This window comes from Dysidea avara, chromosome 8, assembly GCF_963678975.1.
Source record: "Dysidea avara chromosome 8, odDysAvar1.4, whole genome shotgun sequence".
In the NCBI taxonomy this organism is placed as follows: Eukaryota; Metazoa; Porifera; class Demospongiae; order Dictyoceratida; family Dysideidae; genus Dysidea; species Dysidea avara.
The window spans coordinates 3552199-3564951 of NC_089279.1; the positions used below are offsets into that span (position 1 = coordinate 3552199).

Below are 12753 nucleotides of genomic sequence, written 5' to 3' on the forward strand. Positions count from 1 at the left end.
TAATTAATTTGATCATTAAGTATGCCTTAGCCATGTTTAGAACTTAATTAAAATGTGATGTTTATACAGAGGCGGTCTTTGTAAAAACATTTTTAGGCAGTCTTGAGAAGTTACCACAAAGTGAGGATTTTGTTCTAGTATATATGTACGTGTATAATGATTTGACTATTTCTGTTTTTCATTTCCATTTTCACATTTCCAGTTTGCATTTCCACTGTTCCCAATTCCCCATATGAAAATCTGCAGCTATGAATGTGGTTGTTTGCATTGATATAACACTGACATAGGTTGACTACTGGGTTGATCTATATGGTTGATATGAGGTACAAGAGGCTGAGGAAGAGCTACCGCTACCATTAGACTTGACTCAGTACTATTATTATTATTCTAAGGGTGATCATATCTGCATCATAATCCTACTATTTTACAACCATATGTCAGTTCTGTGTTAAGAATGTCAGGAACTAGGTATAGAGATGAAACAAACTCCTCAAATTAAGGACGCAATAGAAAAAAATCTCCATAATAAGGAGAAAAAATTTGGTCCCAACAGGTTTGGTTAATACATTTTTACCTCTGAAAGAAGAAAACCTCTATATTACAGCAAAAAGTGGCCAAAAATTCTGGCCATGGGTTCCAAAATGTCCAGAGGTTCCACTGTGTGTATAGCAGTAACTGTAGCTAGGCATTTTAGTGCCCCCACTGAGTCAAATTGACACCATACTAACAAATTCTTTATTGGTACTTGCTGCACTTATATAACACTCAATTTTAAACATGAGCAAAATTTTACATTATAATTAAAGATAACTGATAAATGTGAAAAGGCAAAATCAACACTACCAGCCTATAATTAAGATGGTGTAAATGATAAATAGAGTAACACGATGAATATTATTAGTTACATATCTGTGCCAACTATTTCATATGTTTCATTATTGAGAGACTTTGAGACTTCTGCTTGTGGTACAAGTGTCTCTTTGTCATGATCATCTTCCCAGGGTAACTTGTAACTAAGTGTGAGTAGCCAGTGTTCACTACCAAGTGCTCTGGCACATGCTAACTCAACCAGTAGGATAACAAATGACAGTAGGATACCAGTCCCTAGTAAGATGAATAATCCACCAACTGAGTCCAAGTCAATTGGTTCACTGTACTGTTGTGCCGAGGCACTATCTCTAGTTATGTCACTATCACAAGTACGTCTGTGTTGGAAGTACTCTGTAGTCAGTTCTTCTATCACCCCAGATTCTCTGAGCTCCAGTATGGCTAAGGAGAAATCATTGGTAAAGGGAGAATTTTTACCAAGTCCAAGACCGTATCCCGAAGGATTAAACAAGCCATCTCCAATGTTCTTTAGGGTACAGTTGGGATTAAACTCATCTTTCCTTGAGCTAATGAAGTCCACAACTGGACTGTCATCAATCAGAGCAATATTATCATGAAGGACAGCTGAATAGGCTTCAGGTTCTGTGTCAAATAACAGACCCTCCATCTCCATGTATTGGTAAGCTTCTTGATACTCCCTGATTGGTGAGTGTTTAAAGAAGTCAGAGATTTGTGAATTGTTGTAAGTACCAAAACGCACATCTGGAGGAATTTTGCTGACCAGCTCATCAATGCTGCTAAAACCAGTTTCGATTGTTGGTGCAGCAAATATAGCAGTGAGGTATGCAGTGTATGTAGCAGCCAACACTAAACAAACAAACCACCAACCACCCATTAGAACTCTTGCAGAGACTGATCTTGGCGCTGTTTCTGCACCTGTGCATAAATAAGGTCACCAATATTAAACTAAGCAATACTGCAATTATTATACCTTGTTGAAATACGGCAGACAGCACTTGCCAGATAGAATTGTATAGTGTCATTTGAAATTGTGACTCCCACACCGAGAAATCATCTGGTGGACTCTGGTACCAGTCATAAGGGCTCAACCTCCCAATTATGGCCACCCCAATACTAACTGCAACAATAGATGCTAGAATTAGCAGCCAAAGACTAGTCTCAAATGGCTTTAAGAACAGGAACAGTTGATCTGTAAAGTCACCCTCATCTTCAACATTATAGAGAACTCTTAGTCCAATATCAAAGTATGCTCTGGTAAAATCTATTGCAGTTTCTCTACCTGCTGTTATAGTGAAAGCAGCCAATGCAATTTCAGATTTCTATTGGTGATATTATTTGATAATGACTGCCTCATAACTATATTGCACTTACACGATCAATTAGATCTTTCACTAATCCTGTCCAGGTGTTTGTTTCTTCATCAAAGGCTCCATAATTCCCATCGGCCACAAGGCTGATGTTATAGGTGAACCCCATTAGTTCACTCAACTTATCCATCAAGTCAATACACAGTCCTTCAAATGTCGCAACACTATCATTACCTCTGTTTATCTGACGTATAAATGGTGGACCCTATAATGCACAGTAATACATACTCACACTATAGACTCATTATTCACTTCTATAGTAACAACATCAAAATTGTAGTTGCTGTAATCATATTGGTAGCGAGAATCTGGAGGTGCTTTTGGTGGAGGTCTTTTGGTAACACCACATCTGATATTGTTAGCACCTTGACACAAATGTAAAGTGTTGGCTTCTTGATGAGAACACCAATGAATAGGTGATATTATTTGGAGAGTTTCATTCACTTCCATCCAAGTTGCCACCTACAAGTATAAAACTTTTAACATGGCTACATGCAATAGTGCATATGCAATTACGCATACACACACTACACACATGCACACACGCATGCATAGCATGCAAAACACAGCTATTGTCACCTAGTGAGCCAGCACTGGGATGCCTGTGCACCACTGAGGAACTTGAGTCTAGTGAAGGAAAATCCAGGACCAGTAACCTGCAGAAAGACCATCCAGGTCTCATTGAAAGAGGTTGTGGAAGCCAAAGTTCCACAACAACCTCAACACCACTAAGCGTAGACAAGGACAGTTGGGTATTTGCTTCCCCAGTTTACACCTGGTACCTATTGATGTTACAATTGCACGGGCTGCTCCCTAGTTGACACCAGGAACCAGGTCCCCATTTAACAGCTGGGTAAACTGGAGCAATGTGAGTAAAGTTTCTTACTCAAGGAAACAACAACACCAAAGTGGTGTAACTGGGAATCAAACCTGGGACCTTTTGATCGCCAGGCCGATGCTCTAACCACTTGGTTATGCTGCCTCACAGCACAACACACACACACACACACACACACACACACACACACACACACACACACACACATACACACACACACTGTCAATTGCAAATGCAAAGGCAAAGCCAGCTACGCCAAAGCAAAATTAAATCTACAGCAGTCATGTTAGTGCACTGGAATAATTGTGCACCACTCAAGTACTATAGTTGGTGAATGCAATTCCCTCTGCATGGGATGACTAATAACCCATAATGTGCCATGCCTCATAGACAATAAGTAGTAAAAATGATGCCAAGTTTTACAATGATCCCAACACCACTACACAAGACATGGACATGTATAATTTAGACATTTGCTTCATATTACACAGCTGGGTAGAGCAGAGCGATGTGAATCTTGTTCCAGGAAACGTGGCAACTGGGTGGCACCAAGCATCAAACCTGAAACATGAGATTACTAGGTGGGTGTGTGGCAGCATATATAGTGCCACACAAATATTTAAACTCACATCTTCTTGGCCTTTTTCACTGCATGTCCGAGGATCTTATCCCTACCTCAACCCTCCACAGAAGGCACCTATCTGCCTACAGTATCAAGTAACCTATTTACAAATCTAGGTGAGAGGAACCCCTAGGAGGGTGTATACAGATGATAGCATAAAGGGACCCGAGTCATTGACATGTTTCAAAAGCAGGATCATTCTTACTGTATTAGAATTGCATGATGTGTATTCAGCATGCACGTGTGCACACACACAGAGGCTCACAGCAACTTGCTTTACTTACTTTGTTCAGCCCTAACTCATCAAAGCTAATGTAATGGTAAACATGACCGCCTGTCGTTAATCTCTGATTGATGGACTCCAATCTGGTCTGTACATGGTATGGTTCATCACATGATATAATGTTAACCATGCAGCTACCTCTTCGAGTATTGAGCGGAAACTTCTACCAAATGGCCACACCTCCAGTGTATCACATGACTGGTTTGCTTGTGTAAAGTTAGGCTCCATCTCAGTCAGCTCTGCTACACCCTGAGCTATTATTGTGATCGCATCATAAAGGTAGGCACCACTCTGAACAAGTGTTAGTTAATGATATGGCATCATGTGATCACTAATTGTGTGATCACTGTACAATACCTGTAACTGTTTGACTGATCCATATCCTCTCCAAACATCAGCAAAGACATCAAGTTGTGGAGTGCTAGACACAGTTGGGTATACAGCAAGTAAGCGAGGTAGTTGTGGTAATGATTCACCCTCAGAAACACGAGAGGTTAACTGTAGTACATTAACAGATGCTATGTCAGTGTGTGAAACTATATTACCATTTCTGCAGCTGCTCCTGACAGTATCCATACATAAGGAGCTACTGACAAGCCTTCTTCATTGGCCTTACATTTATAACTCGATGTAATACAGCATTATAGCTACCCCTGAGGATGCTCACCATTGTAAAGATATGCAATACTTCATCAACATTATAGTGATGGAGGATGATGACAGAGATCTCACTCTGCTTAACTTTCACCAGCTTTGACCTCATAGCCACATCGCTATTATCTGTATAATACACTGCAGCTACTCTGTAGCTAGTTGATGAGCCCGGCATGAACAACTCAATACCTATACCACAACATAATTAAATGGTCTCATGTGGCCAGCCCCATTTTTCACTGGCGAGTCATGAAAAGCGACTCAATGAACAAGAAACAAAGAGGGCTGGCTTTGTGAGACTACATGCAGTATTGATGGGTCACCTGATCCTGGCCATGTTATCAGTACTACATTGGTCCATGAAGTATCAACTAGTAGTTGGGACAATGCATTAGCTAACTGCTCCTCTGATGGGGTAAGGTTTATTACTGAACTGTTATGATCAGTGGTAATGTGTGCAGTGGATACCACTGGGACCTGAACTGTATCAATGACATGTTTTACTGTACTAGGTAGTGGCTGATCAGTTATGAAGGCCACTACACCACCAGACAGCAGCTCACAAACTAAACAATGATATCTGTTAGTGTCAGCTCAGATGGTGGCTAACTCACTTTCAATCCATGGAGTAGAAGGGGATAACTCGTGAGGCTCAAAACAAACTCGATCACTCAGCTCATCATCAGTGAGAGCCAGCTGTACAGCTCTAGTCTGATAGCTTAATGGCTTGAACAGTCCAACTACAGATAGTGTATTATAACTACCATACTGAGAGTATACGCCAGACTCACTTATGCTGTGTTGGTCACTGCATATTGTTCCGGTAATCACACTTAAAAGGATACTAATTATCACTCGATGGTTCATCTTCCGGAATCCACAACCACTTGCGCGAGCCACACCCACTAAGCAATTCAAATAATTTGTGTGTCGCCACCGCGTCTGCATGACCTCTTGGGGTTTTGAGTTGACATGTTGAGATTGATAGTAGCTGTTGTTGCAGCTTTGATGCGAATAAGTACTTGTACATCGCAGTCCATCCAGCTAGGTAAGTGAGTAGTGTATGTACGTATACGTAGGCCTAGTTGTATTATAATCTCGCTCAGCTGGCCAGACCACTTTTGTCACTGACCTGATGACAAAACGAAAAAAAAAGTGCATGGCCTAACTGCGCAGGACTATACAATCACTGCGCTGTAAGCTGAATGGTCATAAAGTATCGTAGAATGCACTAACCATACTATCGAAGATGATGATCTCATTCACGTGACAGCATGGGGATTACGTATGTATGTAAGGTATATGCTGATATTATGGGTCAAGGGGTATTAAGGGTCACATATATGCTCAGAGGGTTAAATCCTGCAGATTTAGGAGAAATGGATGATATTACAGATCAACATAGACAGTGATCATATGCTAACCACAAATTCATGCAATTGAGAGATCATGCACATAGCTATTTCTTTGAGCAGGAATACTGTCTCAGATTAGCTACATGTACCTAGTAAAAAATATGAAGATAAAAAATGCAAGTGGTGTTTTGAATGCCATTAGAGTGCTTGTAAATGTTTCCACATAACTGTTGGATATAAAATAATGAACTTATGAAGTAATAAATATTGTGACTCATAATACCCCCATATGACTTGTAATAGGAGCACTTACAGTGCTTTAGAGAAAAGATCATACAGCCCACCACATGGCAGGATAATTTTTGAAATTTTAGGATAGTGTAGATTATGGTTACAGCTTTGCCTACAAGTAGTATGAAAAATTGGGGTCACATTATTAGGTGATAGGAATACTGTTATATTAAGTGACTCTTCATACCCACGTATACCTTACTTCTCTCTATTCAGCTGCCTTGTACAACAATGTGGTTGAGAGAACTGCATCAGAATTTGCTGTTGACTACACTAACCAGCAAATGTTGACCAACTCAGTACAACTGACAATGTTAGAGGTCAACATGATAATGAACAATACTGGTGAGCTGTCTAGTATGGTTTAGTGTTGCTTATCAGTCCAATTTTTAGCCTGTAGTGTATTATCAAATATCAGTGGACTGGTAATCCCTTCACTAACTCAGTCATCACTTGAAGTTGTTCAGGACATTATGGAGGATATTCAGATATCGACTATTGTAGCTCAGAGTATTATTGGAAACTTCACTACCATCAAAAATGATATGATCATCTGGAGGAGTACCACTGATGAAATTTTGCTTGTCCTTCAAAGCTTCTTTGAGCTTGTATCACCGACTGCAGTCGTGTTGATCGAGAGTGAAGGAAATATCACAATGCCATTGGGTCCATTACTACCAGTAATCCTGTCTGATGATGCGAATATCACTGTTGTCAAATGTGACGGTGATGATGGAAGCTTATCCAGTGTGCTGGAAAATCTTAGCAGCACTTCACTGAGAAACCATTCATTTGTTTTTATTATGAACATTCCAACATATTATGAAGATAATGTGATTACGAAGGTATGTACATATAGGTGCTTTGCTGGTGAAGTGGTGCATAGTGATTTTGTGCTGACCTGATTCAGATAATGTTGCTAGTAGGAATTATTATGTATCTAACCAACTATAAATTCTTTTATAATTTTAATAGTGTCAGCTAAGAAGGGTAGTGACGGTTAACATAATTTGTAATATGTATAGTTAAAACTCATTCAGCATGCAGAGTGTGTGTTTTCTAGGGGGTCTGGGGGCATGCCCCCACAGGAAATTTTTCAAAATCATCAACCTTCTGAAATCATGACAATTTTATTGAAAATGTATCTATTTAAGTACATGAATTCTCTAATAGAGTATCTGACTGCTCTATTAGAGTATATTAACCTGTAAAGTGGAGGAGCTAAAAAAGTGGAGGAGATAAGCCCCCTGAAATAAAAGTGGGGGAAGGGGGTCCTCTAGCCCCCATGTCCCTCTGTTGCTGTGCCTATGAATAGAGTGAATAAAAGTAATATGATGGTATGGTCTGTGTATATACATATTGTACTTTGTGTGGGAGGATCAGAGTGTTGACACGTACTATATTTTCCATACAATACTAAGGCCACTCCAAATAAATTTTCTGTTTCCCGTCCTGGACTCAGGAATGTTTGCATGCGGGCGGGCGGTTCATTTCCATTATTTCATTATAAGATTGGCAGCTTTTCAAGCCATTATTTGCTTGGCACAGCCAAAAAAGCTGCATAAAAGCATGCTTAAGCTTGTTTCTTCCTTTGTAAGTTGCAAAAATAACTCAAACGTGAAGTTTGTGCTGACTTGATAGCACTGCTGACATGTGAGCTGACACTGTTTCAAGATAGCTTTTACTGAGCCTATCAGTATGCAAGAATAACCGGAAAATAATGCAATACGGAATAATAGAATATTTAGAGCTGGCAGTAACCAGATGCGGGCGGTGGACGGGAAACAGAGAATTTATTTGGAGTAGCCTAATCAGCTGCATAACTGTACTGTATGAGCCATACAGTACAGTTATGCAGAAAAATTAAGTAAGGAATGTTACGAAAACAATCCCACTCAGACAGCACGATTGATCAAGTGTGTGGCATTGTAAAACTACCCAAACTGATCCTATTATACCAGTTTGTTTACATGAGCATCTACTGATAGTCTGATTGCCAAAAGTCAAAGCAACATTCCAGCAAGATGGATATGTGCAAAATGCTAACATCAGCACTAATCCTACCAGTTCGTTCTATGACTACAAATAGATTTTATGACAACTTACTGACAGTCTAATCACCGAAACCTGAAAAGATTCGGGTACAAGAAAATCGCTCTGAGCAAGATGACCATGAAGTACAATATATGCTTGTGTGAATGAAAAAAAACAGCACAGCACTCGGTTTTGCCTTGTGCTGTATTAGCGCCTCGACACATCCCCTCATGTTGTATTTTTCATACACACATCAGTGTTGCTTTAATTAAATATAATGTATAGTAAAACACTACAGGTCAACATTGCTACTGCAAGTTGGCAGTATGATACATACAGATGGCTCTTGATGCCACATCTTACAGAACATGTGAGTTGTGAAGTATTTGTTGTTGTATCATGTTACCCATGAAACAGATGATCAACTCCATCACAACTGGTAAACCATCATGGCCACTCCCATCCATTGTACAAGGAATACAGCTAAACCCATTATCCACACTAGAATTTACTGAGTATCAGGAACACTGGTTGTCGGCTAATAAGACAAAGTTTCCAGGTAGTAGTTTTGATAATAGTGAAGTAAGGAGATAACATCACATCTGAATTTGTTTGTACCACTTTTACATGATAGTTTGCCTATGATGTTTACAAGGCAGTGGTGACAATGGTTGATGCAATCACATCGCAAGCTGTTCGTGTCACTCCTGATTGTTCAGTGTCATCATCAAATGACACAAACACAGTGGCCAATAATGTAAGTGACTAATAGCTATATAGATGTAGGTCGGTGCATGCATACTGGTGTTATTGTATGTGTAGTCATTGAATGCCACCAATGGTGATAGTGGTGTATTGTCAAGCAGGAATTATACAGTGTGGAATTTGACGGTAGCAGATATGACTAAGGTATGTATATCACTACTTGGTAACAACATGCAATACATGTATATAGCACTATTTTTATATATAATAACATAAACTATTGCATCCATGCATCATTCAGTTTGGAAGATGGTCAAAGGAAACAGGCTTTGTGGGAGTTAACACTTGTACAGATATAAATACTGAATCAACTTCAGAGGACAATACTACACAGGTCGATACTGGTTACCAGTACAACTATACTGGACTACACTTCAATGTTGTGACTATTCAGGTAGCTAATTATAGTACTGTAGATTGATTAATACCTCACCTATTTGTGATTGTCATAGGAAGAGCCATTTGTTATGAGAAATTCAACTGGAGAATTGGAAGGATTTTGTATAGATTTGTTACAAATACTGTCAGATGAGATGGGCTTCACCTATAGTGTTTATGAAGTAGAAGATGGTAAGTATGGAATTTCAGAGAATGGTATGTGGAATGGAATTATTGATGATATAGTGCAACAGGTAAAGTAGTTTAGCAGTTATTTGACTGTGCACTGGTAACCATCTGTTCTGTAGAGAGCCAATTTGTCAGTTGCTGCACTGACCATTTCATCAGAACGTATAAAAGCTGTTGATTTTACTCAACCATATATAGAGCTTGGCACATTGATATTATTAAACAAGAGGTCGGAAGATGAATTTAGTCTAACACGCTTTGCCAAGCCATTCTCCACTGCACTAGTAATAGTGTTTGTTGTTTCTTGGCCAGTTATTGGTATTGTAGCATGGATAACTGCCTGGATTAGTCCGTATGACCGAAGAGCTTTAAAGAAGGAGAAGAAAGTTGATGCACCTTATGGATTTGCTTACAGCATATGGGCACAGTTTGGATCAATGATGCAACAAGGTAGACCCCCTCATGTTATATAAAGTTATAAATGGTGGTATCTTAGGTTCTGAATACCATCCTCTGTCACCAGCTAGTCGCACTGTGGTAGCCACCTGGTGGTTTGTTGTGTTAATTCTCATCTCATCCTATATTGCTCATCTGGCTGCCTCATTAACCAGAGACACTATTGCTAATAACATTCAATCTATTAGTGACTTGGTTGATCAACATGTCATCTCTTATGGAACCGTTAATGATTCTGAGGTTGAAGAATTCTTTAGAACTTCAAACATTTCCACTTACAGAAGTGCACTTCCTACAATTCGCAATAATTTATTTCAAAGTGCTGATGATGCACTTAATGAAGTGTGTAATTCTGGGGGCACATTTGGTTTCATTTGGGACTCTGTCATACTGGAGTCATTTATTAGTGATAAAAAGGATCAATGTAACTTGTGCTTAGCTGGAACATTGTTTAATAGGAAGGGATATGGTATTGCATTGCCACTCAACTCCAGTTACACAAATGACTTCACCTTAGCTATCCTAGAGCTACGGGAGAGGCAAACATTACTGACACTAAGAAACAAGTGGGTTTCATCAGATGGTGGCAGTCAGTGTGAGGAGTCACAAAGCATGAGTTATACCATAACATTTGTTGGTGACAGCTTTATACTGCTAGCAGTATGTTTTGTTGTATCATTTGCTATTCTATTCCTGGAGATAATATGGAAATATGGTGGGATGACAAAGAAAGTTAAGGTAACACACACACACTCATGCACGCATGCACACACACACAATTACTGGTGGTCATGTTAAATTGTTCATACAGGGGATGGTTGGAATGTGTGCTGGATTACCCAAGACTAACTGGACTGCTACTGTCAGTGATACAGGACATGATGGTGATGAGAAATCAACTACTGATGAGGGAACAATCCTCACTCCAAGGGACAGCTCTACACAACATTCATTGCCACCCCCTGACATCCTTGAAGCTTTTGTCAAACATCAACCTTCTTCATAGTAGCTTTGCACAGCCAGTGACATACATACATAGTTGAAATCCTGTACATGTATTTATTTATAATAGTTTAATTATTATCATATCACTTTTAGAAGGATTCATCAACTGGCTAATAATTGTGTAGTGTACATATATATGTGTGTGTGTAGTATTTGCCTTATATATTTAATGCATGACTGTCTCCATGTGCATCACACAGTTTAAATTGTTGCAAACAATAATGTGTGCGTAGACTTCACAGCCAAGTGGTAGGGCTTTGCCCTGGTAATAACAAGGTTTTATGTTCAATACTGCCTATTTGCTGTTATCGTTCTCTTCTTGAGCAAGAATCTTTACTTAATTTCATTGCTCCAGTCTACACAGCTGCAATGGGTATATGGGGCCACCCAACTGTGTCATCTATAGGTATTTGATTTGATGCAACGGGGAAAGCAAATATATACCAACTGTCCATGACTGATGTAATGGGTTGGTAAATACATGGACACATTGTAGTAATGTGTCCAGCAGTGTGATGAGTCACAAAGCCTGAATTATACCATACTATTTGTTGGTGGCAGCTTCACTACTAGCAATGTATATGTTTTGTTTTATCATTCATGATTCCAGGGATAAAATAAAGCAACAAAACTTAAAATAGGATGGCTTGCATACAGATTTAGCATGTGAAGTGTGCTCTACATAGGGGGGTCTGGGGACATGCCCCGACAGAGAAAGTAGCCTTTTGAAGATTGAATTTGGTAGGCTATTTGAAAACACAACCGAATGTTTGATTTGAGTACATGACTGCTCTATTAGGGTATCTCAATCTTAATAAGTGGAGGGATATATTATAAGCCCCTCTAGCCCTTGTAGTCCTCTCCCCCATTGCCATGTCTGTGTATGATTATAGAATCATGATGTCATGGAAATAGTGTGTAAGCTTACACTTCAGGTATACAAGAGCTATAACCATAACTCTTGCTGGTAGTATTATTACAGGAGGTATAGTTGGTTGGATTACTTGGGTCAGTGACACAGGACATCATGATGATTGGGGATCAACTATTGATGAGGGAGCATTGCTTACTCTAAGGAACAGCTCTGCACAATATCCATTGCCCCACATAGTTAATTTATTTGCATCTGACCTGACCTGACCTGAAAAACTTAAATAATTTCTTTAACGTATCCTAACTAGGTGAGTGGAAATCTTCAGGCAAACAGTGAAGAAAGTGTGTGTGTGTGTGTGTGTGTGTGTGTGTGAGTGTTTAATTCTGTTATGAAAACTACCATTTGCTGCATATATAAAAACCAATATTTGAGTGAAAGAAAGCAATTGGACTTGCACTTCGCAGTTTTCAAAGAGGTAATCTTCTAGCATAGTGTTAATCAAATACACAGCAGTGGTACGCTTTCTGGTAGATATTTATTGAATTTTTAACAGGTATGCAAAATGGTTGCATACATATTAGAACAGTATTACTGTGCTTCAACACAGAAAAGTAACATTGGATAAAATTTACCTGCCAAAACTGAGCAACATGGCTCCATGCTATACGTATGAAAGGGTAAATGATTGTATTATATGCCAATTAAATATCTGTCCTTGCTATATCTCCTACTTTCACTGTTCAGAAAACTTGTTGAAGAGAATTTTATAAGTGTGAAGATAGCTTTAGTTGAA

The 12753-nt window shown here is 39.2% G+C and overlaps 2 protein-coding genes across 2 annotated transcripts; one reads left to right on the forward strand and one right to left on the reverse strand.

The window, feature by feature from the left end:
* Positions 1 to 731: 731 nt before the first annotated feature.
* Positions 732 to 5818, reverse strand: LOC136264511 (glutamate receptor ionotropic, kainate 2-like). The gene is made up of 12 exons (XM_066059270.1): positions 5405 to 5818; positions 5228 to 5353; positions 4937 to 5179; positions 4627 to 4802; positions 4505 to 4570; positions 4317 to 4457; positions 4098 to 4250; positions 3961 to 4047; positions 2469 to 2678; positions 2221 to 2421; positions 1820 to 2168; positions 732 to 1764 (listed from the first exon to the last, which is right to left on the reverse strand). Exons 1-12 carry the CDS (start codon positions 5559 to 5561, stop codon positions 902 to 904), a joined length of 2772 nt encoding a protein of 923 aa, XP_065915342.1. The 5' UTR covers positions 5562 to 5818; the 3' UTR covers positions 732 to 901.
* Positions 5530 to 11292, forward strand: LOC136264512 (glutamate receptor ionotropic, kainate glr-3-like). Its single transcript, XM_066059272.1, has 12 exons — positions 5530 to 5661; positions 6476 to 6604; positions 6653 to 7104; positions 8592 to 8663; positions 8711 to 8875; positions 8928 to 9050; positions 9116 to 9202; positions 9300 to 9452; positions 9511 to 9690; positions 9745 to 10075; positions 10122 to 10819; positions 10893 to 11292. Exons 1-12 carry the CDS (start codon positions 5586 to 5588, stop codon positions 11085 to 11087), a joined length of 2661 nt encoding a protein of 886 aa, XP_065915344.1. The 5' UTR covers positions 5530 to 5585; the 3' UTR covers positions 11088 to 11292.
* The last annotated feature ends 1461 nt before the right edge of the window (positions 11293 to 12753 follow it).